We start from the raw sequence: 24,422 nt of genomic DNA, 5'->3' as shown, positions 1-24,422 counted from the left end.
CTGAGTGAGTTAAAATATCAGTACCTGTGGGAAGTGCTCGGACAGGGGAAATGGCGTGCTCTGAGTTAATAGTCTGCACAGTGGGGAGCCTACCCCAGACTGGCATCTCCACAGGGGACCTGCACCCCGGCTGAGAGGTGGGCAGGGCTGGGAGTGGCACAGGGGCAGTGGCACTGAGTGGGGTGGGGTGGGGGCGGCTGGAGGCAGGCAGGCAGGCAGACGGGAGAGGATATACTCAAGTGAGGGTCCAGCAGGCTACCTGAGCACTTAGAACTCAAGATTTCTAAAAGCATTGCTAGACTCATGAACTCATCAGCAGATCAGCTGCGTTCCCAGGCCTGGAGGAGGCCGGACAGGTGCTGTCTGTGGAGGACAGGATCCCAGCTCCACCCCAGCTCACTGTGGTCTCTCTGGGCCTTTCCACCAGGAGCCCCTCCTGACAGGCCAGGGGGGCAGACCCAGAGAGAGGATCTGCCCCACCGGGCTCTCCCCGGATTCCTCAGACACCCCCTTCCTGAGAGGCTGAGCCAGCTCCGCTTTCTTGGGCTCAGATTCCTGGGGGACTTTGGATGGCTGGAAGTGACGCCGGCCTTAGCCCCCACCCCTCGCTCTGGTCACATCTAGCCCCGTCCCCTCCGCCCCGGCTCTTCCTGGGTGGTGGGGGAACCTTGGCTCCAGGGTTCGCAGGGCCGGTCCCTCTAGGGCTCACCTGCCCTCTAGGATCTCACTTGCCACCCAGGTCCTGCCGCTCCTCCCCCTTACCCCCTCCCCCGCCGCCTGCGGCTGCGCCCCTCCCAGCAGCGCCCTCTGGTGGCCACACGCAGCACACACTGCGGGTGCCCCTTCCCGCGGGCGGCCGCCCCGCCGGCGTCGTTGTGGTTGCCATGGAGAGGGACGCGGAAGCCGCGCCGCTGCCGGGCTGGTGGGCGCGGAGCAGAGACCCCTGAGCCGGCCGATCGCCTGCAGAGTCACCGCTCACCCTGCTTCCTCGCCCGCGGGAGGGTCCCAGGGTCTGTCCGGCATGTCTGTCGAGTCGGGCACGCAGGGCGCCTCCCCCAGGCCCACGCGTTCCGGGATCCAGAAGTCGTCGGGCACAGTGACCAAGAAGGGGGATCGCGCGGCCAAGGAGAAGCCCACGACGACAGTGCTGCTGCCGGTGGGCGAGGAGGAGCCCAAAAACCCCGGTAGGCTGGCGGCGGGGCTGGGGGACCGGGCCCGAGGCTGTGCGGCTCCGATCGGCCGGCCAGGCTGGAGGGTGCACTGTGGTGCCGGGCACCGAACTGGAGAGCTGGGCGGGGCAGACAGGCGATCCGGGAAATAATAATAGGACTTCTGGTGCAGAGAAGTGCTGTAGGGAAAGGACTCCACCCGCTGACGTCCAGCGTGTGAAGGTGCCGGCTCCTGGCACGTGCAGGAGTGTGGTAAGTGGTCACCGGCATGAAGCGTGTGGCCTCGGGCACGGCGCTTCCCTGTGGGATGGAGATGTGCCATGCGTGCCCTGCCTATGGAGGTGGAGACGTGCTTTGTAGACTGCAAACTCATTGGTTCACTCAGCAAGCATGCACTGCACACCCACTGTGTGCCCAGCTCGCCGCTCCGTCCTGGAATGTGGATCCCAGTTTGACTCACATCACAGTTCTTGAATCTCAGCTTGGCAGAGGTGTGAACGGAACTGACCTTAAAGAGCCCACACTCTGCGGTGCTGACAAAGACAATAAGCTGTGATGGGATGTGTGAGAAAAGAAGGGCCAGGGAAGGATGGGAGGCGGTGTGTGTGTGTGTGTGTGTGTGTGTGTGTGTGTGGACTACCAGAAGGTGCCTGCTCTTCAGCCAGAAGCAACACGGAGAGAAAGATGGGCAGTCCGCATGCATGGAATTTATGTTCTCTGCGATAAAAACAAAACAAAAAACACACGAAAAGTCTAGGTGGGAGTGTGGCTCTGTGTGTTGCAAGTGATAGAACCCCAGCCCAAGTTAATGGTCCACAAAGGGGAACTTATTGGAAGGCTTCTTTTTTATTTTTTTATTTTTATATTTTATTGACTTTTTTTTTACAGAGAGGAAGGTAGAGAGATAGTTAGAAACACCGATGAGCCAAAACCAGTTTGGCTCAGTGGATAGAGTGTCGGCCTGCGGACTGAGGGGTCCCAGGTTCGATTCCGGTCAAGGGCATGTACCTTGGTTGCGGGCACATCCCCGGTAAGAGGTGTGCAAGAGGCAACTGGTCGATGATTCTCTCTCATCGCTGTTTCTAACTCTCTATCCCTTTCTCTTCCTCTCTGTAAAAAATCAATAAAATATATATTTTTAAAAAAGAAAAGAAACACCCATGAGAGAGAAACATCTATCAGCTTGTCAGTGAGGATGTGCCCACAACCAAGGTACATGCCCTTGACTGGAATCGAACCTGGGACCCCTCAGTCCACAGAATGACGCTCTACCCACTGAGCCAAACCGGCTTCGGTGGGTCGGACTTTGTTAAACGTCTGTAAGACCGTCCACCGCAGAGGGGGCCTCCCCGCCCCTGAGGCCGAGCCCCCTGCGCTGCCCCCTGTCCGCCGCCCGCAGAGGAGTACCAGTGCACCGGGTTCCTGGAGACCGACTTCGCCGAGCTCTGCACCCGCCTGGGCTACGCCGACTTCCCCAAAGTGGTCACCCGGCCCCGCCCGCACCCCACCTTTGTCCCCTCCTCCTCGGTGTCGGAGAAGCCGGTGGGTGAGTGACTGGAGCTGGGTGCCGCCGGGGCCACCTCAGCCACCTCAGCCTCCCCCTGCACCGGGGGCTGCATGGCGGGGGTGGGGGGCAGGGCAGGGGGTGTAAGTGGGGGGGGGGCTTCAGGGGGCAGGTGCAGGGGAAATCTCCCTCCAAACCTGGCAGACCGCAGCCCGGCCCCAGCGGCGGAGGCCCCGGCCAGCATCTCCCACACCTCCCCCCGCCCCCGGCTCCTCGCCTCTTCCCCCCAGATGACCAGCGGCCCTCAGGCTCCTGCAGCCTCAACAGCCTGGAGAGCAAGTACGTGTTCTTCCGGCCCACCATCCAGGTGGAACTGGAGCCCGAGGACAAGACCGTGAAGGAAATCTACATCCGCGGTGGGCGCCCTCCCCTCCCCCCTTCCTCCCGGCCCCCCTCCCTCCTCCCTCTCGGCCCCCCACCAGCCCCGCCCGGGCCTGAGGCCCCGCCCTTCCCTCCCCTCCTAGGCTGGAAGGTGGAGGAGAGGATCCTGGGCATCTTCTCCAAGTGCCTGCCCTCCCTCAACCAGCTGCAGTCCATCAAGTGAGGGAAGGGGGTGCTCAGAGGAAGGAAGGGAAGAGACAGGGAGGATCCTGGGGAGGTGGGGGAGGAGGAGGGGTGGCAGGGAGGAGGGGGTGGGAAGCAGGATGCTCCAGCTGCGTTCCTCGCCTCCACCCACAGCTTTTGGAAGGTGGGGCTGACGGATACGACCCTGGCCACGTTCATCGCCCTGCTGTCTCTCTGCTCACCCACACTCAGGTCAGAGGGGCAGTTTGGGGAGGGAGGGCAGCGGCAGGTCCCCGTTCCCAGGGCCCGGGGCTGGCACCCCTGGGAGACAGTGCGGCTGATGCCCGCTGGGTTTGAAGCTCCTGCCTGACAAGAAGCAGAGCCCTCTTCCTGCCTCTGCCAGCGCCTGCAGAGCTGCCCTCTGAGGCCTCGGCCCCTCGCCTGCCTCTTCATCGGCCCTCCCACCGCGCTCCCCGGGAGGGTTTGCTCCAGCCTGGGGCCTGGCGCTGTGCTCAGGGCTGGTTCTCACCCTCCAGGACCGGGCTGTCCAGGGAGGGAGGGGGAAGGACCGAGGAGCAGATGCTGCAGCGCTGCGGGGGGGGGGGGGGGGGGCGGACAGTGGGGGTGAAAGAGTGGTCCCTGGGGGGAGGGAGGGGGAGTAGAGAGGTAGTGCTGCCTCATGGGAGGCAGTTTTTTAAAATATGTTTTATTGATTTTTCACAGAGAGGAAGGGAGAGGGACAGAGAGCTAGAAACATAGATGAGAGAGAAACATCAACCAGCTGCCTCCTGCACACCTCCTACTGGGATGTGCCCGAAACCAAGGTACATGCCCTTGACTGGAATTGAACCTGGGACCTTCCAGTCCGCAGGCCGACACTCTATTTACTGAGCCAAATCGGTTTCGGCAAGGGAGACAATTTTTAAATAGAGACGCTTCTGGTCATTCATTTGCATTGTGACTGGGGAAAAGTCCTCTGTCCTCGCAGCACTGACGGAGAAACTGCTGCCTTGTGGACAGGATACATATTCGTTATTTATTGATAGGCTACAAATTCAGAACAAATCACCTCTGCATTTAGGGGCGCAAAGCAACAAGCTTCTCGCAGTGCCCGCGGAGTAAATGGAGGCGGGTGTGAGTGAGGCCGGGGCTGCTGGCAGCTCCCCCGGGCGTGTCCGCCCCAAGCCCCTCCTGGGCGGGCTGAGAGCCCTCACCACCGGGCAGCTCCGCGACCCAGAGAGTGCTCAGGGTGGCAGCCCTGGAAGCTGACCGTGGGCGTGACCTCCCCTCCCTTCTGCCACATCCCATCGGTCAGGTGTGAGCCACCAGGCCCAGCCGCCCTCCCGGGAAGGGGGTTGATCCTACAGGGCATAGCGGCACTGGGAAGAGGGGCCCTCGGGTTGTTCTAGAGGCCCCCTCACCATAGATCAATAATTCTGGGGAAAGCCGAAGCCGGTTTGGCTCAGTGGATAGAGCGTCCGCCTGTGGACTGAAGGGTCCCAGGTTCGATTCCGGTCAAGGGCATGTACCTTGGTTGCAGGCATATCCCCGGTGGAGGGTGTGCAAGAGGCAGCTGATCGACGTCTCTCTCTTATCGATGTTTCTAACTCTCTCTCTCTCTCTTCCTCTCTGTAAAAAATCAATAAAATATATTACAAAAAACAATTCTGGGGAGCTACCCCTCCCCGTGGCCACACGTCTGGGTTTTCAGTCTGGAGGATTAAATACAAGTTAGTTCTCCTGTAGTTTCTGAAATTGGGATCCGTCCGTTAACTCTGTTTCCAAGCTGCTCCTCAGAGCCCCCCACTTCCTCTTCGTCCCTTCCTCCCCCGGGTCTCAGGGGCGCCCCCCGGTGCTCAGACCGACTCCGCCCTCAGGAAGGTGTCCCTGGAGGCCAACCCGCTGCCGGAGCAGTCCTACCACAAGCTCATGGGGCTGGACAGCACGTGAGTCCCCGTCCCGCCCGCCTGCCCCCGCGCCAAGCCCTCCTGGTCCCCGCCCTTCCCTGCCCCCCTGCGCCCCCCCAGGCACCCTCCATGCCTGCCCCCCGGACTTCAGACCCGGGCCCCCGAGTTCCCTGAGAGCCGGTGCGCGCCCAGCCCCGGCTCCTCCGCCCAGGATCACGCACCTGTCCCTGCGGAACAACAACATCGACGACGAGGGCGCGCGGCTGCTGGGCCAGGCGCTGTCCACGCTGCACACTTGCAACCGCACCCTGGTCTCCCTCAACCTGGGCTTCAACCACATCGGGGACGAGGGCGCCGGCTACATCGCGGACGTGCGTGCCCGGGAGGGAGACGGGAGGCTTGGGGGGGGGGTGCCCTCCGGCCGATGGTCACACCCCTCCCCGCCCCCCAGGGCCTGCGGCTGAACCGCTCTCTGCTGTGGCTGTCCCTGGCCCACAACCGCATCCAGGACAAAGGCGCCCTGAAGCTGGCCGAGGTGGGCGGGCTGCGGGCTGGATGAGTGGGTGGCCTCCTGGGTGAGTGGGTGGGCTCCCCGGGGTCTGACAGCTGAGCCTGGGCCCAGGTCCTGCAGCCCTTCGAGCTGACACACACCGAGGTGGTGGAGCGCCGGCGCCTCCTGCTGGAGAAGGGCACCCAGGAGCGCCTGCGGTCGGTGAGCCGCACCCCAGCCCCGCCGTCTCTCAGCTCCCGGGCCCTGTCCCCGTCCATCCGTCTTCCGTCCTGACTGTCCCCTGCCCAGCTTCTGCGCTGGCCCCGCACACATGCGGGCTGTCCCTGCGGAATCCCCCCGTGGGCAGGACGTATTGGTTAAGAGAAAGGAGTAGCCCTGGCCAGGGTGGCTCCCTTGGTTGGAGCATCTTCCCGCACACCCAAAGGTCATGGGTTCAATTCCCGGTCATGGTGGGTGCAGTAGGGAACGGATGGCTGTTTCTCTCGCTCCCTTCCTCTCTCTAAAAATCAATAAAAACACATCCTCGGGTGAGGATGTTGGAGAAAGGAGTAGATTTAGACTGCTAGCACCCAAAATCCCTTCACTCCCAGGGTTGCAGAGAGGATTAAATGCATGTGAAACACGGGAGCAATGAGAGTCCCCCGGGGCCCTCGGCCATTTCTCCCCCACAGCACCGCCGTCCCCGGGAGTCCCAGAGGCGCTGTGCTGGCGCGCAGGCAGGCAGCGGGGGTTAGGGTGCTGCCTGTCGGACCCCCCTCCCCCCGCTGGGGAAGGCCACCGGCGCCTGCCTCCATCCCCTCCCCTTTGTGAGCACAGCCTTCCTCTTCTCGGCATGGGGAATCCAAAACGGAGCGAGAGAAGATCCAGCTGATGGGAGTCAGCAGCGTGGCGCTGATGGACAAGGCGGACAAGATGATGGCAGTGAAGACCTCGAAGGGCCTGATCAAGAAAAAGGAGAAGGCAGCGGTGGGTGCGAGAGAGAGCCTCGGGCCGTCTGGAGGGGAGCCGGAGGAAGGGGAGCTTCGAGGTGGGGGCAGGTGGAGCGGGAGGGAAGGAGGCCTTCAAGGCCGTCTCAGGCCCGGTCCGAGCACAGACCTCCCCCCAGCCGCTCCCCGCCCCCGAGGGAGGGAGGACTTCCCTCTGTCGTCCTCCGTCCTTCACAGGAAGTGGTGAAGAAGGAGGAGAAGTCGGGGTCCGGACAGTCCCCCATCCCAGGAAACCTCAAGAAGGAAGAGGCCCCCAAGACAAGCAAGGGGAGTGCGTGCTGGGCCCCGCAGCGGGCGGGACGCGGGAGGGATGGGCCGGCCTTCGGGGCGCCCTCCTGGCCAGTCCGCTGCCCCTCGGGAGATGGCGTGGGAAGCCCCGCCTCGCCCCACATCCTGACCCCTGCGCCCCGGTTCCCTGGGCAGACCCCTGGCCTTGCCCTGAGAAGAGGGCCCCCTCGGCTCTGTTTCTGTGGCACCCAAACCCGGTTGGAGGGGGGGCCTTCCTGGCCCAGCCCCTCTCTGGGGGGGATCCGGGTGGTAACGGAGGGCTGCACGGCGCACTCCGACCCTCTTCCCGCCCCAGAGGTGACCATCCCCGAGCAGCAGAAGCCGACCAAGGGGAAAGGCACCAAGACGGGGAGCAAAGAGAAGCGCAGCACCCTCCTGGAGTCCGAGGTGGGCTCGGGGGAGGCGGGGGTGTGTGTGTGGACGGGACACGTCCCAGGAGACCCCCGAATGCCCTGTGCCATGGCCGCGGCCGCTTCCACTGGACACCCACCCCAGCCTGGGCTTGCTGGGGGAGAGCAGGATGCCCTCCCCTTCTTCTTCTTTTTTTTTTTTTTAAATATATATTTTATTGATATTTTACAGAGAGGGAGAGAGTTATAGAGTCAGAAACATCGATGAGAGAGAAACATCGATCAGCTGCCTCCTGCACACCCCCCACTGGGGATGCGCCCGCAACCAAGATACATGCCCCCGACTGGAATCGAACCCGGGACCCCTCAGTCCGCAGGCCGATGCTCTATCCACTGAGCCAAACCGGTTTCGGACCCCCCCCCCCCCCTTTCTTTTTCCTTGCTTATTAGGAGCTCACACATTTGACCCCGTCTCCAGTCAGTTTGCTCCCCAAAAGGCCACTGATGTAACCATCACCACCTCCACCGTTGGCTGGCACAGCTGCCCTGGGAACGGGGCATCTCAGAGTCATTCCCCCCCCCCCCCCCCCCCCCCCCCACACACACAAACTGTGTGTGAGGCTCCTCCAGACCCTCTCCTTTGCCCTGGGGCCTCCCTTCCCCTTCCCGCTGGGACCAGTCTGCTCCTTGCTTCCTGGACTGTCGCCGATGAGCTCCCACCTGCCAGCCTCCAGCCCTCCTCTCCGAGGCTCCGTCCACCAGGAGGCCTTCCCTTTAGGGGTCCTCCTGGCATCCGGGACAAGACCTCACAAAAGGGGGCGGTCAGGCAGGAGGAGTGAGGCTGCCTCGCACTCCGCTGTCCGTCTTGTCCAGGCTGCTCTCTCTCACCGGGACTGAGGCACTCTCTCCTGATCCTCTCTCCACCCGGCCCTCCATCATTGCCCTCGGAGCACTAGCCCTTAGGAGATGGGGAAAACCCGTGTGCCCTGTCCTGCTCTCTGTGCCTCTCACCTTTGTCTGGTACCTGCTGGGCACCGTTCAGACTTCAGCTCCCAGGCCGCCTCCCTGGGAGCCGGGGCTGGTGCTCCTGCAGGACCCGGAGCTGGCCTCTGCCGCTGGCCACATCCACATCGCCATCTCCCCTCCTGCCCCCATGCCCAGGTGCCTCTTGAGGTGCATCTTTACTTTCGTGTCCCCGGCACCTAACGCTGCCTGGACCGTAGCCGGCCCTTAGAACATGCATGTCGGATGAATGAATGAACGAATGAGTGAGTGAGTGGCCTGTTGGCTAACCTCTCCGATTACCCCAGCAGCTGATCATCGAGGCTACAGAGATGGTGAACCCTCTGCTGGAGCCCGTGGAACACCGAGACGGGAAAGTGTTCATGCCTGGGAACAAGGTCCTCCTGCACCTCAACCTCATCCGTGCGTCCTCCCGCCCCCGCCCTCCTGTCTCAGGGCTGCTGGGGGCCCCCACCCTGACCCCACAGAGCGGAGCCTGGTTCTCCCCCGGCGGGAGGGACATTTGAGTGAGAGGAAGTCAGGTCCCGGCCGGGCAGTTTGAAGGGAAGGAGGGAGAGGTGGGGGCGGGGCCGGGGCAGAGAAAGGCGGAGGGCAGGCAGAGGGGGCGTCGGTCGGAGCAGTGAAGGCAGGCTGGGGAGAGGAGCCCTCTCGCGGGTGAGCTGGGAGCTGGCGTGGAGGGGGGCTGCCCCTGAGGGGGTGGAGGTGTAAGAGGCACCTTGTCGCTCCTCCCGCCAGGAAACCGCATCACGGAGGTGGGGCTGGAGGGCTTCCTCGGCGTGGCGCGCTACCAGGCCCAGCCGCAGTCCTCCAAGGCCTCCAAGAGCGCGCCCAAGGGCCCCACGGGGCTGCTCCGGCTGAACCTGGCGGTGAGTCCCCTGCGGGGCGCCCCGGCCTGTGGTTTCTGGGGTCTTTCCACCACGCACGCCCTCCCCTCCGTCCGGCTCGCTGCAAGGTTAGCAGCCCCGCAGCCCCTCGCCCGTCCTGGCCCAGGAAGCTTTTCCTCCCAGAAAACGCGTCTCCATCCCCTTTGCCAGCCGGCGGCCTTCCTCTTCCTCCTCCAGAAAAACAACTTCTCCCCGCAAAACCCCATGTACATCATGATTCAGGACCTGATGCTGCCGAGGGACCCCATCAGCAAGGCCAAGCACAGGGAGGAGGAGTCCACGGCGTCGGCCACCTAGCCGCCCCCTCGCACCTCCGGCCCGGACGCTGGTCACAGGAGCATCTCCTGTCCGGTGTGGGCTGAGCGAGATCTCCGGTCAGGTACGAAGGCCGCTGCTGTACTCTCCCCCCTTGAAGTTGTTTAAAGCTTTATTCTGGAACTACCTGGGACGTTCGGACTCTGTTCATGTCACGGCCAAACTGGCGGGATCGCTGCCGTTTGCCGGGCCTTGCTCTCCCGTTTCCTAGAGCACACGCACCTCGACGTCTGAAACCCTACACCCAAACGGTGAGGGGCCAGCGGCGTCGGGAGAGCTGGGGCCCATCGGTGTGGCTCCCTGAGCGGCCCACTGACCAGGCGGAGTGCGCACAGGGCTGGCTCCCGGGAGCCGGCAGCCACGTCACGGGAGCTTCCAGGAGTGTCCCTCCTTCCCCGCTGGGCAGGTAACCTGGCCCGTCTCTGTACGCTGTTGCCTCGACAGAGATGTGCTCTCCCTGCCGAGAACTCTCTAGTGAGGCTCAGTGGCTCTCCAGGCCTCTGGCCACCTGCTCGGCCTCTGGGCTGCTGGCCGAGCTGCAGGGAACCCAGCCATGCTTTAGGTTCCCAACACGAGCAACCACAGGTGCTTGGCGAGGATGCCACCTCGGCTGCGCCAGTTATTCCTGCCTGAATCCCTCTGCAGCAGTGGTTCTCAACCTTTCTGATGCCGCGACCCCTTAACACAGTTCCTCATGGTGACCCCCAACCATAAAATTGTTTTCGTTGCTCCTTTATAACTGTCATTTTGCTGCTGTTACGAATCGTAACGTAAATATCTGATACGCAGGCTGTCTTAGGCCACCCCTGTGAAAGGGTCGTTCGACCCCCAAAGGGGTCACGACGCACAGGTTGAGAACCGCTGCTCTGAAGTAAAGCTTCTTGCGAAGCATCTCCAGCCCCCATGCTTGTTCCTGCACTTCACCACCAATGACCTGTGCACCGAGTCTATGCCCAACCAGACCATAAGCTCCCGAGGTCAGCAGCACCTGGAATCACGACAGGTTTGGGAGGGGAAGGTGAGGGCTGAGAGAGGATCTGTCTCCAAGTCCAGCAGTGAAGGCAGACAGTGAGGGTGTGGCTGTTGGCCGTCGCTGGCCTGGGGGTGCGGAGCCTGAGACGCCCCACCGCTCCCTGAGGGCAGCTCAGGTCTTGTGACGTAGGACCCACTGCTCCTGTATGGGCGTGTGTGTGTTAATTAAGAGGGTGGAGTGTGTCTGTGTCTTGGCCATGGAGCTGTGTCGCTTAGTTTGCCCAGCTGCACTGCAGTGAGCACGCATTGGAGCTTGGGGGAGAACATGGCGGGAGCTGGGTCTGGATGTCGGATGGGGGGGACTTCCTTCTGTCCCTCTATCCATCGCAGGAGGAGGAACTTTTATCACAGCAGTTTAACAAGAATCACACACACACCACTACAATTGAAGAATATTTAACTTTTCTTAAAAAAAAAAAAATCTTAATCATGAAAGGAAGAAAATAAAAGAGTATACATTATTTTAACAACAGAACAGTCATTTCCATATCTGTATTTTATATATTATATATATATTTATATATGTATATATACACCTAGCACAGTGTGTATATTCTGCGAGTCGGTGGGGGAGTGCCGTGGACGTGGTGGCAGGGCCAGCGTGGCAGTGGCTCCTGGGACGGTCCTGGTGAATGGAGGGACTCCAGCATCTGAACCCCCTCCTCTGGGGCCACCCAGCTCAGCTCCGTACCTGATACACTGGTTTGCTGTGGGGAAGGGTGGGAAGTCCAGAGGGGAGGGTGGAGCTTGGCCCTGAGCGGCGGAGGCCGGGCCCCCGCGCTAGGTGGGCCCACAGGGGACTGGCTCAGCCTTCAGGCCCCGATCCTGGAGCTGGGCGAGACCTGGGAGACGTACGGAGCCTCTCCCCTCGGCGGCGGCCTCCGCACTCCAGGGACAGGAAGGTCCAGGTTATTTACAACAGCCACGATGCACATACAGTACATACATATTTATAGGAAACCAGGTGACAGGAGGGGCGGAGGCAACCCCCAGCCTTGGGCCCTGGGGGAAGGGGAAGAAGAAAGTGCGTTTACACAGAGGCCTTCCCGTTCACGTGCATGCCTGAGGGACCCACGCGTACCAGCGGGCCCGCGTACGTGGGACAAGGGGGCCTTAAAGACGCAGTCAGCATGCACAGGAGACCCGGGACCGGTGGCCTGAGGGAGGGGAAAGACCCTGAAACTGGTCCTGGCCAGTATGCTCAGTGGTTAGTGTTCGATTCCCGGTCACCGGGTTGCAGGTTTGATCCCCAGCCTCTGGTCAGGGTGCCTGCGAGAGGCAACCACTCGATGCCTCTCCCCCCCTCCCTCTTAAAAAAAAAATCAATGGAAAATATCCTCGGGTGAGGATGAGCAAGACACTGAAACTGGACTCCCAAGCAACATGCGTCTCCCTCGGTGCGGCTCCTGAGCTGCCTCTGCCTGCCCCGCAGGAGGCCTGGTGTCCCGCCGTGCCCGCCCGGGCCAGCCCCGCGGGGAGTGGGTGCGAGGCGGTGGTCACAGTCCTGGGGGTGAGGCCGAGTCTGCCGTGCTGTCCTCCCGGGGGCTGCTGGCGCCTGTGGGGGAGCAGGGGCCTGAGCACTGGCTGAGGGGAGCCTCCCTCAGGCTTTGCCCGGAAAGAGTGGGGGGGGGTTATCTGTACTCGGGGGCGAGGAGACCCCCCCAGAGCCCCTCTCCTCACAGCGGCGCTCCCTCCCCGGGGGGGGATTATCTGTACTCGGGGGCGAGGAGACCCCCAGAGCCCCTCTCCTCACAGCGGCGCTCCCTCCCGGGGGGGATTATCTGTACTCGGGGGCGAGGAGACCCCCAGAGCCCCTCTCCTCACAGCGGCGCTCCCTCCAGGGGGGGATTATCTGTACTCGGGGGCGAGGAGACCCCCCAGAGCCCCTCTCCTCACAGCGGCGCTCCCTCCCGGGGGGGGTTATCTGTACTCGGGGGCGAGGAGACCCCCAGAGCCCCTCTCCTCACAGCGGCGCTCCCTCCCCGGGGGGGTTATCTGTACTCGGGGGCGAGGAGACCCCCAGAGCCCCTCTCCTCACAGCGGCGCTCCCTCCCGGGGGGGCGGGGATTATCTGTACTCGGGGGCGAGGAGACCCCCGGAGCCCCTCTCCTCACAGCGGCGCTCCCTCCCGGGGGGGATTATCTGTACTCGGGGGCGAGGAGACCCCCAGAGCCCCTCTCCTCACAGCGGCGCTCCCTCCCGGGGGGGTTATCTGTACTCGGGGGCGAGGAGACCCCCAGAGCCCCTCTCCTCACAGCGGCGCTCCCTCCCCGGGGGGTTATCTGTACTCGGGGGCGAGGAGACCCCCAGAGCCCCTCTCCTCACAGCGGCGCTCCCTCCCGGGGCTGGCGGAGGAACGGCTTCACTCACTGTCCTCCGGGCCGGGCCCCGGCTCCTGGCTGTCCCCGGAGTCGGAGGCCGGGGGGTCCTTCACGGGGGGCGACAGGGAGCAGTCTGCCCACCGAGCTGCTTCTGCGTGGAGACTGCCCACGGGCGTGGTGCCGCCGGAGGACTCGCCGCCGAGGGAGCGGAGCAGCTCCCTGTAGGCCAGCTCCATGTCCTGGGGGCGGGAGGTGCGCTCAGAGGCCCTCGGGAACCGGCCTCCCGCCCAGCTCCCGCCTTCCGCCGCGGGCCTGAGCCCCAGTCCCTCACCTTGAGCCTGTGGAGCTTGAGGGTGAGCTGCTCGATGGTCTGGAAGATGATGCCCATGTCCTTGAGGGCCAGGCTGGGGGGCGAGCAGCTGGGGCGCCTCGGCTCTCCGCTGCCCCGCGGCGGCCGCGGCTCTGTCCGCCGGGCAGGGAGGCCGTCGGGCTGAGCGAGGTCTGTGCGTGCCCCCGGGGGCTCGGTGCTGGAGTCCAGGGGCCCTGCTGGCATGCTGACGTAAAAACAGTTCCCTGTGCCCATGGTGAGAGAGAGATATTAGGAGGCAAGCACAGAGCCAGTGGAAGGCCCTCGCCCTCGGCGCTCCCGCTGCCTGCTGGGCCAGGGGGCCCGTGCCAGGGCGAGCTCAGCGCATCCGCCTCCTGCTGCCCACTGCACGCCCCGAGCGCTCCCCCGAGCCTTCTAGATGGCCGTTTGCTCAGCGTGTCCCATGCCAGGGGGACACTCAGTGCTGACAGTTAAGGCGGAGGTGGCAGGGTTGTGTGTTTCACTGGGGAAATGGGGAAGGGCTCCCATTCCTAGAAGGAAGGGTAAGTGGTGGCGGCTGGTTTTAGAAACTTGTGAAAAGCCACGGGCAGTGGCCTCCCTGCCCTGCCCCTCGGCCATCTACTTCACAGTCCTGGACACACCTCCGTGCACCCTAGGGGGTCTGACAGCTGGAGGAGGACGCAGCGGGTCCCTGACCAGGCAGCAGGCGCAGGTGAACGCCAGGGAACTGGAGGCATGGAAGCCTGCTTCCACCGTGACAGAGTGGTGGCTGTGTGGGCAAGTGGCTCACTGTCAGCCCTCAGGCTGATACTGGGCACCGGGCCAGGCTTCCCGCCCACTGGTGACAGCACCAGCTGCTTGCCCTCTGCTCTGAAAGGGGGTGGCACAGGCCTGGGCCCGGGTCTGCCCTCTGGGCCCCACACCCGGCGCTGGCCTGCCTGGCTCCCAGGAGGGGTTCGTTACCCGTAGCCTTTGCTCCGCCTTCCACTTCAGGTGGCTCAGCCTCTGCCTGGCCACCCGCTGGTAGTGCAGGGACAGCCTTACTGCCTGCCACCTCAGCTGCACCGCCACCGCCACCGCCGCCACCACCACCGCCACCACAGGGAGAGCAGAAACCGAGAGGGAAGGGAAGGGAAGGAGAGGAGGAAGGAGGGGGTGGAGAGGAAGAAAAAGGGAAGAACACAGTGAGCACAAGCTCACACGTGACTCTCCCCCAGGGAGCTGCGGAGAACTTTCCCACCAATTCACCGGGAGGAGAGAGAAGGAAGGTCAGTTCCCAGAAACCCAGCAGAGAGGGCAGCCTGAAGCGGATGAGTGATAAATGCCCCTGGAGAGGGAGGACTCCCCTCCCACCCTCAGGAGCACCCTGCCCTGCGGCTCCCCTCCACCGGCTTCCCTCTCCCGCTGACCCCTCCCCTGCCTGACTCCCGCCTGGGCTCCCTGCTCTGGCCCAGCCCGTCCTGAGCACCATCCTGGCCAGGCTCAGCCGTGCTTGTCTTACAGCCGTCCCCCATGTCACGGCTGGGTGCCCTCCAGCCACCGCCTTCACTCCCCACACCCCTTACTCTCCGAGCATCTTCCCAGGCTTGTCCTCCGGCCCCTCTCTCAGCTCAGCCTCTAGTCCACGCTGCCATCTGGAGGGACTGGCCGCAAGCAGGAGTCCTTGTCTCCGCAGGCCTGAGGCTCTGAAAGAGCCACTCCTTCCCTCAGGACTGGCAGACGAGTGAGGGACACGGCAGAGACTTTTACTGACGGCTGCTCAGTGCCAGGAACGAGGCAATGCCCTCCCATTACAGAAGGAGTTCAGCGTTGCTCTGACGTCACACAGGCATGAAGTGACGGAGCTGGGCTTGGCCCTAAGCCTCTGCCCTCTGCACACTATCACACGTCCCGTTCCCCTGGGGCCCGGGCGAGCCCTGCACACGTGGCTCCGGGATGAGGGGGGGAAGGGAGCAGCCTCTGAAGACGCCTCTACCCTAGAAAAAGCGGCGTTTGTCTCCCCCGTGGGCCCCCATCTTTGTTACCTTTCCTCACAACTTTGTAACTTCCTGCTGCCTCCGTGCCCGAAGCCTCTTCCTCGGGGCTCCTGCCCAGCTCAGGAGGCTCCCAGAGCCCAGAGCTCCGCGCCCGCGGGGGCAGGCGCTCCAGAGAGCAGCGTGCGGCCTCCCGCTCGGGCTGGCTGCCCTCCGGCCCCGGGAGCGGGGCGCTCTCCCCTGCACCCCCCGGGGCGGCGCGTCCGGGGGAGCCTGGGTCCCAGGGGTGAGAGGTGATGCTGACGGCGGACGGTGTGGGCGTCAGGTCGTCCTCGGGCTCCCCCGCAGCCTGCGGCTCCCTGGGGTGACTGGGCAGCCGGCCCCGCAGGATCAGGTGCCGCAGGATCTCCACTGGAGGGAAATGGGGCCGTGGCTTCCCTGCACGGGACCAGCCAGCAGGGGGAGCGCGGGGGTGGCAGGTGGCTGACTCCCTCCCACCACAACCTGGTGAACCTGCCCCCTCCGTCACCGGTGCAGATGAGGGCTCTGGCCAGCTAGCGGGGCTGGGGAACGGGGATGACAACTGTGCCTGGGCATCACCCTGCCTCAGCACCACCAGGCAGCATCTCCAGGCAGGGGGAGGGTGCAGACAGCTGCCAGTTCACTCTGGCCAAGCTGCTGGGGACTGGGGGCCGACGGCAGGGTCCACGAGGCACTCACCATCTTCTAGGGCGGCATCGGCGAGGCCTTCCATGAACATGGGGCCTGGGAGGGGCAGGACGATGGGGTCTCTGGTCCTGCCGCCTCTGTTCTCTCCATCCAGGGATGCGGGAGGGTGGGGCAGGGCACCCAGCTCCTTGTCCTCTATGCTGCCCTCATGCGTGAGGTCCTCCAGCAGGACCGAGTGCTTCCCTTTGGCCCTCTGAGGGGGCCCCGGACCTGTGGTGGCAGAAGGTCAGCGTGAGGCAGGGAAAGGGGAGGCGCTGGGGGCTGACGCCAGGCCCAGCTTTGGGTTTAAGGGGCTGGAAACACTGGGTGATTCATTTTACAGTGTGTCCTGAGCACCTGCTATGGCTGCACTGGCCCGGCTCCTGGCATACATCAGTAAATAAAGATCGCTGCCCCGTGGAGCTTAAATTCGAGTGCAGGGACACAGAGGAATAATAAAATAAGCAAATCACCGAAATAAATCAGAAGGTGAGAGGAGCTACAGGAAAGAACAAAAACAAGAGCCGGGTATGGAGGATCAGGAGTGCTGGCTCCAGTGCTCACCAGAGGGTCGAAGGCGGCGTACTGTTGCAAAGGTCAGACTTGAAGGAGGCGAGGAAGTTAGGAGGAAAAGCATTTTAAGCAGAAAGAACAGAAGAGGGACACAGCCAGGTTGCCTACCCAGGGAGAGTCCTCTCTAAACTCAAGACCCTAAACTAATTCACATACAGACTAGCAATGAGAATTGTTTGGGCCCTCTTGCCTCTGCAATTTCATTCCAGTAATTGTCTTTGGTCCTTTGAGCTCCCACTGCCCCTGACGACCCCTGCACAATGCACTCCCTGATACACAGCGTCTGCCTGCATCTCGTTCTCCACTAGTAACCCTGGTGGGGGAAGCAGGGGGTCCTGGACCCCCAACTACCCCTCTCTTCCCCCACTGCTAAGCACTTATCACCGTGAGCCAGGGCCACAATCTGTTCAGGTGAGTGAGTCTACACTCCCTTAAGTCTGTCTCCCTTCCTCCTCCGGCTCTTTCGTCCTCCCACTATTCTTATCCAAACCTCACACCTGCGGCCCTGATGGACCCCTCCCACCCCCCACCCACCCCACCCCACCCCTTACCACCTTCCGGCCCGGACCTATAAGAAATGGGATGAGGCTGTCTCCCACAGAGACCACCCAGGGCACTTACCTCCGGGGAGCGCCTCTGGCTCTGGCTCCCTCTGAAACACTTCCGAGTCCTCCAGGTCTCTGCGGAGGAAACGGCAGGTGGTCACCGGCGGAATGCTCGCTCCCCGCCCCCCAGGAGTCCGAGGTCACGAAACTCCAGCCTGGCCTCCAGAGCGAGAACGGGCAGTGAGGGCGCAGGATCAGGAAGGAAGGTGCTGACTGGCAGCCCGGAGAGGAGGCTGGGTGCCGGCCAAGCCTCTCCTGCTCCCCATTCTACCTCCCGCCCGCGTTAGGCGCAGCCTCAGCGGACAGGGAGGGAAGGCCGGGTGTGGGAACGTCTGTCTGTGGGGCTGCCCACCCCGGGTGAAGGCTGGAGACCAGCAGAAACAGGTGTGGAGCGGGTGAGCCGGGGCCGAGGGCCAAGTACCCGCTGGACCGGGGGCTCCGGTGGGCGGGCCCCGGAGGGCCGGGCGGCGGCGGGACGGGTGCCGGGGCAGCTCCCGGGTGCCGGGTGGCGTTCCGCACGGCCTCTTCGAGGAGTTCCATCCACCTGCAGCCCCACAGGAGCAGGGAGGACGGTGAGGAACCCGATCCAGGCAAACACTATCTCACCTGAAACCCTGCCCAGGGCCTGGCGGCCTTTCCACACCCTCCCCAGGGACACACAGGGGCCTCTGGCTGCCGCTGTGCAGCTCTATTACTTCAGCCTCTGGTCGGCTCCGTGCTGCGTGTCCTATACCTGCTCTCTCCCAAGAAAACCCAACACCCACGTTTACACACGAAAACCTGGAGCCGAGAAACTGCCTGACTCAGCCTGTCTCCCCTCCTGTGCGCCCCCTCCAGCCGCCTCAGGGGTGGGAGGGGGAGCAAACATGGAAGATGTGACTTTAGACCACCCGACTGGGAAGGGAGCAAACCCCAGCGGGAAGGGGCTGGGGCCAGAGACGGGGAAGAGGAGCAAAGTGGCGGGGAGGTTGTGGGAACTCCCTCGCCCTTCCACGGCTCACAGGCAGGGAGGGTCCTACAAGCTTCTCCAAGTCCGTCTGTCTGCAACTTCCCTGCCCACTGCCTGCCCCTGCCTGCTCTGGGGCCTGCCTCTCGCCTCACTGTCCTCACACACACCGTCCTGGTCCCTAAGGGACAGCAGTCATAAGGGACCCTGGAATCCATTCTCACGTGTTCTTGTCTGAGGAAGTCAGTGCCACCAGCTCGTAGATCTGGGGTGGGCCGAGCTCGGAGGTGCAGATGATGAAGAAGGCACGCTTGTCTGTGAGAAAGCGAAGGGAGAGGCACTGCATGGGGGGCAGCAGAGGCCCGACTGCAGCCTGGGCCGGAGGCCGGAGTGCGGACTCAAAGCCCTGACCCTCACCGCGGACGAAGGATGCAGCGAGACAGACCTGGGTCATCAGAACCACTTGGGACCTACTTACTAGGGACAGCGGCGATTCTGGAACCCCTAATGGCACCTGTCATGGCCCCCGTTACACTAACAGCGCAGGCTGACGTGTGTGGTGCCTGGGTTTATAAACCTCCTCATGCCACCAGGCCTCTGATGCCCCACGTTAGGGACGAGAAAAGCAAGCCCGAGCGTGCGGCTGCCAGAGCCCTCCCCTGTGCACACGCCTTCTCACGGAAACGTCGTCTGTCCGCGGGACTCAACTCCGCTGCGGGGCTCCGGCTCTTCCCGCCACTCTGCAGCAGGAAGGCTGCTCCTACTCCTCTCTGCCCAATCCTGTTCTTCCCAGCCCTGCCTACACCCCCTCAGCCCCTGCCGGTGCTCACGCCCTCCTGGCTGTTTTCCTTCACCCTGTCCCCCACCCCCGGCATCCTGTCCCATGCTCCTTAGAAGGCTCAGGACAGGAGGAAAGGAACACAGGTGGACTGTAACTGGCCCTCATCACCCGGCCTCTCTGCACATCATGACCGTGGCCCGCGGGGACGCCCTCCGCACAGCACCTGTGGCCACGGAGCGGACGAGAACGGCGTTGAGCTTGAGCACGGGGCTGAAGGTCTGCTTGCTGTCGGAGGAGCCCACAGCCGTCTTGCTGTGGCACTTCAGCAGCAGCTTCTCGTCCTGTTTCTGCAGCAGCACCAGGAGGTCCTCCAGCAGCAGCACGTGGAGGTCTGGAGGGGGCGGTGCTTGTGAGGCATTTCCGGCTCCCGCTCCACCATCCACACACGGGCGCCAGGGGCTCCGGGATGCCTGGCCCCTTTCTTGTGGGTATCCCCCATGCTGTGCATAAGGAGTCTCAACTCGCCCAGTTATGTTTAAGCTGCTTCCCGGCTCCCTTACTGCCTCTCCAGAGAGCACCAGGCTCCAGGAGTCATGCTCCAGCCTAGCCCCCCCCAGACTTCCCATGGCCCCAGCACCCCCCTCCCCCGTACCCAGGGTCTTATCCTTGCTGATCCTCCACGTCAGGGGCCCCTCATGGATCATCTTTCTGGTGGTGAGATCCAGGCTCTGTTAAGGAGAAACCATCTGTTCATTCATTCATCCATTCAACAAGTATCAGAGAGCCTATTATGTGCCAGACACCATGCTGAGGGCTCGGGATCAGTGTGACAAGAAGTAGTCCCTGCCCTTACCCTCTTGAGAGGGACAGACAGTGAACAGGCCACTACGAAGCCACGGGCCTTGTGCTCTGCTTAGGTCTCTCGTCCACCCCACACCACGTGCCATCCGCCCTCCTAAGAGCTCTGCTTCACTTGCCTGTCCCTTCAGCTTTATTCCCTCCCAAAGGATCTCTACCGACTCACGCTGGAGCTCCCACCCTGCTCTTCCGGCCGAGTCTAACGTCTAGTCTATTGGTGGCGCTGTCTGCCCATGTCTGTCTGGATGGGCTGACAAAGGTAACAGGAGGCATGTGTGTTCCAGGCCCCACCACGCCATCCTACCAGCCAGCCAGGTCTCCTGCCTCCCACTCTCCAGGCCCTGACCAGAGCTCTGCTCTCCGGGGTGCGCCTGAAGCATGTGTGTGTGTGCGTGTGTGCGTGTGTGTACGTGGGGGGGGTGACCATGCTGCCCCACTGCTCCATGCTGCCCCGCTGCCCCCATGCTGCCCCGCTGCCTCCATGCTGTCCCGCTGCTCCATGCTGCCCCGCTGCCTCCATGCTGCCCCTCTGCTCCATGCTGCCCCGCTGCCTCCTACCTTGAATTCTGCTGCCAGGGGGTTGCTGGCTCTCTCCAGGGAGGTGGTGTCCAGGCGTTTCTGGTAGCCCTCCAGCCGGTGCCGGTTCTCTGTCTGCTTCACCGCTTCATTCACGTACTTAAGAATTTCCCGGCACTGGTCCCGGGCCCGGCAAAGCTTCTCATGCTCAGAGGTGCCACCTACCAGTCAGCAGAGGAGGCAGTTAGGAGAGAAGCCTGGAGTCCGACATCACCGGCGACTCACACCCGCCACCGACCAGCAGGGACGGCAGATTCGCCCCTGGGCCTGACTGAGGACCTCAGGGTAACGTTATCTTCACTGGGGGCCACCAGATTTCAGATCATTGCTCTGAAGACGCGGACAGCTCTTGGGGTTCTGCCTGGCCCACAAGCAGCTGTGCAGACGTGGGGCAGGAACAGAGACTGGCAAGTGCGGTGGCAGTGCCTCTAGGAACCTGCTGAATTACATGGAGGTTCCTCACCTGCACAGCCTGACTCCAACACCCAAATGTGAGAGTGGTGGAAGGCGCTCAGGATCCCAGGCCCCCTTATTCAGCATGGCCCCTACTCCGCTGTTATCACACACGGTGTGTCCTTTGTGCCTTGCAGAGGCATCCAGTGCGTGTGTGCGCGTGTGCGTGAGAGGGAATGGGGACTAAAATCCAGCCATGGCCCCTGGTGTGGAACCATGGCCCTCAGTGGAGCCAAGGTGCCCTCCATGGACCAACCTGTGTCCACTCAGATGCTGTCCTCTTAGCTGTACAAAGACCCCACCTGGGCTAGAGGTAGCCCTCACCCTGCCCCTGCTGAGCACCTCACTTCCCCAAGTGCACTGACCATCACTATCTTCTGTGAGACTGCTCATACAAGGCCAGGATGAAGACCCTGAAGACCAGAGAGGTCAAGTGACTCTCTCAGGTCACCAAGTACGTCATGCTAGGACTAGGGTCTGAAATGAGGGCTGTGCCCCCCACGCCAGCCCCGCGCCCAGCCCTACCCTCCGTGTGCTTAATGATGCTCTCCAGCAGCAGCGGGTACTTGGTCAGCCGCTGCATCTCCGAGATGATGAGGTCCCGCAGCTGCAGCCGCCGGCACTGAGGGTGGCTCTCAGCCTCCTAGACGAAGGGAGGCACAGACAGGGTGAGGAGCTGGTTTATGGGCTCAGGACCTGGTTGGGTGTGAAAATGCCAATAGGTCCTAATTCGAGAGGGAAACTCAGAACAGTGATGGCAGCTTCTTTCTTGAATATTTAAGGCAAAGCATGTGGGGGCCAGGAGACAGATGCCTGTGGAAGGGATATGGTCAGAGGAGCCACACAGAGCAGGTGTTCCTCCCCTTTACAGACAGGAAACGAGTGAGCTGGACCTAATGACTGCTTATCCAGGCTTCTTCCCAGCAAAGCAGTCTCTGTCTTGAGCGTAGATACAGGTCAGTGTTTCGGGAGAAGTGGCGTGAGGGAGGGTGCAGGTGGTGCAGGGAGTTTGCATTGTCCTCCCCAGAGAGAGAAGGGGCAGGGGTGCTTGGAGCTGAAGTCTGGAGATGTGACTGACTTGGCTAACATGTAGTGGAATGAGAGGAGGCGGCAGGACAGCAAAGGGCGCACCTGCATGAAGAGCTGGAATCGGCTCTCCTTCCGCTGCTTGGTCTTGATCAGCTCCAGGGCTATGGACTGGTACGAGCAGAACTGGGCGGCCACTTGCTGGAGTTCCTCTCGGGCAGGACCATCAAACTGAGGCAGAGTGGACACGGGCGGGCATCATCACATCCCGACCTGGGACCGGCCCCTCCCCGTCTCCTCCTTCGCCTCATCCTCCAGCCGTGGCCAGGCCCCCCTCTCCCTCTCTCCAAGCAGAAGTGTGCAGCTATACCCGAGCCAGCATGAGGTCACTGATTTCCTTGATGATGGGGCCCTCCTCCCGGAGCTTCTTCATGGCTTCACACCAGGAATCTGGGCGAGGGGAGAAGCAGCAAGGCTGGGTGGAGCGGCAGAGGATCTGACAGCAGTGCTGTGGGGAAGGGTCTGGGAACCAGGATGCTCTGGGGTAACTGGGATGCTGGCTTCAGGTTGCACAGCGGATCGCCAGGGCTTTCCGCACGGCGAGGTCCCAGCGTGCGGGTGAAGAGGGGGTGGAGGGCGGGCGGGGAGGACAGCTCCTCACTGTGGATCTCGATGAGTTCAGGCAGGTTGGGGAAGAGCCGGGCCAGCTCCTCCCGGGGCATCAGGTTCTCCTTCTTCATTCGCTGGTAGAAGATCAGGTCCAGGACCCGGAGCGTGCGCAGATGGGAAGCCTCGGTCACAAACAACTCTGAGCAGCAGTGTGACAGGAGGATAGAAAGACGGGAGAAAACATGAGCAAGTATCTAGAGTCACTACTGTGACCCCCAAGCCACTTCATTTGGGGGGAACTGAGTACTGTTTTCAAATCGTACATGGACTGGACTTTCTCTCACCCAAGGGTCAGCACTGAGTTGTTCCTTAGGATCAACAAGGACCTGGGCCTGTCGCAGGGCCCTCCCTCTTTACTCCTCACACGGTTAGAGTGGAAATGGGGTGAGCAGGGGCGGGGAAGGGGAGCACGTCCTCACCATTGATGACCTCTTGCCGGTCAATCTCCCTCTGGGTGAGCCCCGCCAGCACGTCCTTGCCCGCCGTGTGCTGCCAGTTCTGCGTGTCCGGCTCCGGCTCCAGGTCGGACAGCTGGCCCAGGTCGTCCTCCAGGAGGTGGGGCAGGAGGGCATCCGTGCAGAACCCCAGGCTGGGGGACTCGATGCTCCTGGGAGAGAATGAGCGGCCTAGCTTTACTTGGAGGAAAAACTCACACTTGGGGTTTGTCCCTCCCTCTCCTGCCCAATCTGCTTGCCCCGTGCCCACTGGGGAGCACAGGCCACGGAAGAGATGCACATTAACCAGCCACGCGGGTGGGAGCGACAGTGGGACGTGGCTGGAACTCAGACACCCATGGGAAGTGCTGCCGCACCCATCACTCACCTGCGACCCATTTTGGGGGTGAAGGGAGGAGTGGGGTTCTCCAGAGACCTGTGGAGAGAAAGTTAACTCTCAGAGCCGCTGCCCCTGCCCCGGCAGTACCAGGGGCTGAGCTCGGAGCCTGCGCACCTGGTGGAGAGGCTGGAGGCGGAGGACGAGGCTGACTGGTGGAGGCGGGCGGCCTCGGCGGCGGCGTCCATGTCCACGTCGCTGCGGGAGCGGGGCACGCTCTCCGTCTTCCGGGAGCGCTTCAGCTCCTCCCGGCCCTTCAGGCTCTCCGAGCGGCCCAGGCGGATCTCTGAGCGCGCGCTGGGAAAAGGCAGAGACCTGGGGTCCGATGTCCGGCAGCTCCCTCTGCTGCCCATCTCAACGCCGCCTCAGCGGTGCAGCTCCTCCACCCCAGCCCCACAAGAGGCCAAACACCGAGATTCACCCAAACACGAAAACTCCTAGAGGAAAGGCGCTTTCCAGCGACAAATACTTCTGCTGCCCTACAAGGTTCTCGCCCACCGGGCCGGGAAGGACAGGGCCTCCCGTCTTGCTCAGGACCCATGAGAAAGCAATCCTAACAGGAAAGTGAAATCTGGAACTAACAAAATCAGACTTGCATGTCCTAATGCCAGGAAAGCCGTGGGCACCCATTAGACTGGCAGGTCCCACCCTGGCAGGCTCCGTGCTCAGCCCTCTGCTATGGAACAGGCAGCTCCCACTGCAGACCCCGCTTGAGCCGGACCCTTCCTTTCACAAGGTCATCTGCGAGGAAATGTCTGCACACACTCATTCTAGCATTTTCCACAGTGCCTGCCAGGACATTCTGTCTGCTGACAGAGCACTGCCCTCCACTCAATGCAGATTTCTTCCATTCTTCGCTGCACAGGATCCTTCCCAAGCTTCCATTTCCTTTCTTGGAAGCAGACAGCTTGGAAGCTCACTTACAGGAGCTGCTTACTGACCATCAGGAACCTGCTTCCCGGTTTGGCCACTGAGCGTCTCTGGGGCTTCACGAAACGCTGACAAGTGGGTGTGGCCTTTTCGGGTCCTGCAGCACATCCGCCCTGAGAGAGCAGCATCTCTGGACCCTTACTGCCCAGGATGTCGCCTCCCTGTGGGGTGCTTATTACTAACACCACATCCTGCCATGCATCCAGGCCCACAGGAGCACAGCACGCTGCTACACAGGAGCCTAATGAATGGCTTGGTCTCAATTCATCAAGTGTCTCCGTACTGTCAGAGGATCTACATGGGGCCTCCAT

The 24,422-nt window shown here is 62.5% G+C and overlaps 2 protein-coding genes across 6 annotated transcripts in view; one reads left to right on the top strand and one right to left on the bottom strand.

Annotated features, from left to right (window-relative positions):
• The first annotated feature begins 921 nt into the window (after positions 1–921).
• Positions 922–10,311, top strand: LRRC71 (leucine rich repeat containing 71). 2 transcript variants are annotated; one of them, XM_036442083.2, is made up of 15 exons: positions 922–1,184; positions 2,569–2,715; positions 2,964–3,089; positions 3,198–3,273; positions 3,412–3,489; positions 5,115–5,183; positions 5,356–5,515; positions 5,596–5,679; positions 5,767–5,856; positions 6,472–6,621; positions 6,819–6,912; positions 7,225–7,316; positions 8,593–8,704; positions 9,038–9,168; positions 9,364–10,311. In XM_036442083.2, exons 1-15 carry the CDS (start codon positions 1,022–1,024, stop codon positions 9,481–9,483), a joined length of 1,692 nt encoding a protein of 563 aa, XP_036297976.1. In that variant the 5' UTR covers positions 922–1,021; the 3' UTR covers positions 9,484–10,311. The 2 variants fall into 2 exon arrangements, with proteins under 2 accessions (XP_036297976.1, XP_045439218.1); XM_045583262.1 differs by having other exon boundaries at positions 8,590–8,704.
• A 602-nt stretch (positions 10,312–10,913) lies between these two features.
• The window catches only part of ARHGEF11 (Rho guanine nucleotide exchange factor 11), an 80,047-nt gene continuing 66,538 nt past the window's right edge, over positions 10,914–24,422 (bottom strand). For all 4 annotated transcript variants that reach the window (XM_045583258.1, XM_045583259.1, XM_045583260.1 and 1 more), the window contains 19 exons: positions 23,299–23,478; positions 23,173–23,220; positions 22,770–22,957; positions 22,343–22,489; positions 22,052–22,131; positions 21,787–21,912; positions 21,181–21,298; positions 20,185–20,363; positions 19,421–19,496; positions 18,992–19,159; positions 18,212–18,302; positions 17,463–17,585; positions 17,058–17,116; positions 15,876–16,094; positions 15,207–15,566; positions 14,146–14,241; positions 13,186–13,427; positions 12,904–13,093; positions 10,914–12,088 (listed from right to left, as the gene is read on the bottom strand). In XM_045583258.1, the coding sequence (XP_045439214.1) occupies positions 12,030–12,088; positions 12,904–13,093; positions 13,186–13,427; positions 14,146–14,241; positions 15,207–15,566; positions 15,876–16,094; positions 17,058–17,116; positions 17,463–17,585; positions 18,212–18,302; positions 18,992–19,159; positions 19,421–19,496; positions 20,185–20,363; positions 21,181–21,298; positions 21,787–21,912; positions 22,052–22,131; positions 22,343–22,489; positions 22,770–22,957; positions 23,173–23,220; positions 23,299–23,478 (2,749 nt within the window). In that variant the 3' untranslated portion in view covers positions 10,914–12,029. The remainder of the gene's footprint in view (positions 12,089–12,903; positions 13,094–13,185; positions 13,428–14,145; positions 14,242–15,206; positions 15,567–15,875; positions 16,095–17,057; positions 17,117–17,462; positions 17,586–18,211; positions 18,303–18,991; positions 19,160–19,420; positions 19,497–20,184; positions 20,364–21,180; positions 21,299–21,786; positions 21,913–22,051; positions 22,132–22,342; positions 22,490–22,769; positions 22,958–23,172; positions 23,221–23,298; positions 23,479–24,422) is intronic.

The sequence above is a fragment of the Pipistrellus kuhlii genome, unplaced genomic scaffold (assembly GCF_014108245.1).
Source record: "Pipistrellus kuhlii isolate mPipKuh1 unplaced genomic scaffold, mPipKuh1.p scaffold_m20_p_18, whole genome shotgun sequence".
NCBI lineage: Eukaryota > Metazoa > Chordata > Mammalia > Chiroptera > Vespertilionidae > Pipistrellus > Pipistrellus kuhlii.
The sequence above is the reverse complement of the archived record's forward strand: the minus strand, read 5'-3'. Positions and strand labels throughout refer to the sequence as shown.

Bases quoted from the DNA above. Each gene is read 5' to 3' on its own strand.
- LRRC71 (XM_045583262.1), top strand. From the start codon at position 1,022: ATGTCTGTCGAGTCGGGCACGCAGGGCGCCTCCCCCAGGCCCACGCGT. The intron at 7,317-8,589 runs GTGGGCTCGGGG...CGATTACCCCAG, and splicing joins GCACCCTCCTGGAGTCCGAG to CAGCTGATCATCGAGGCTAC. The intron at 9,169-9,363 runs GTGAGTCCCCTG...TTCCTCCTCCAG, and splicing joins TGCTCCGGCTGAACCTGGCG to AAAAACAACTTCTCCCCGCA.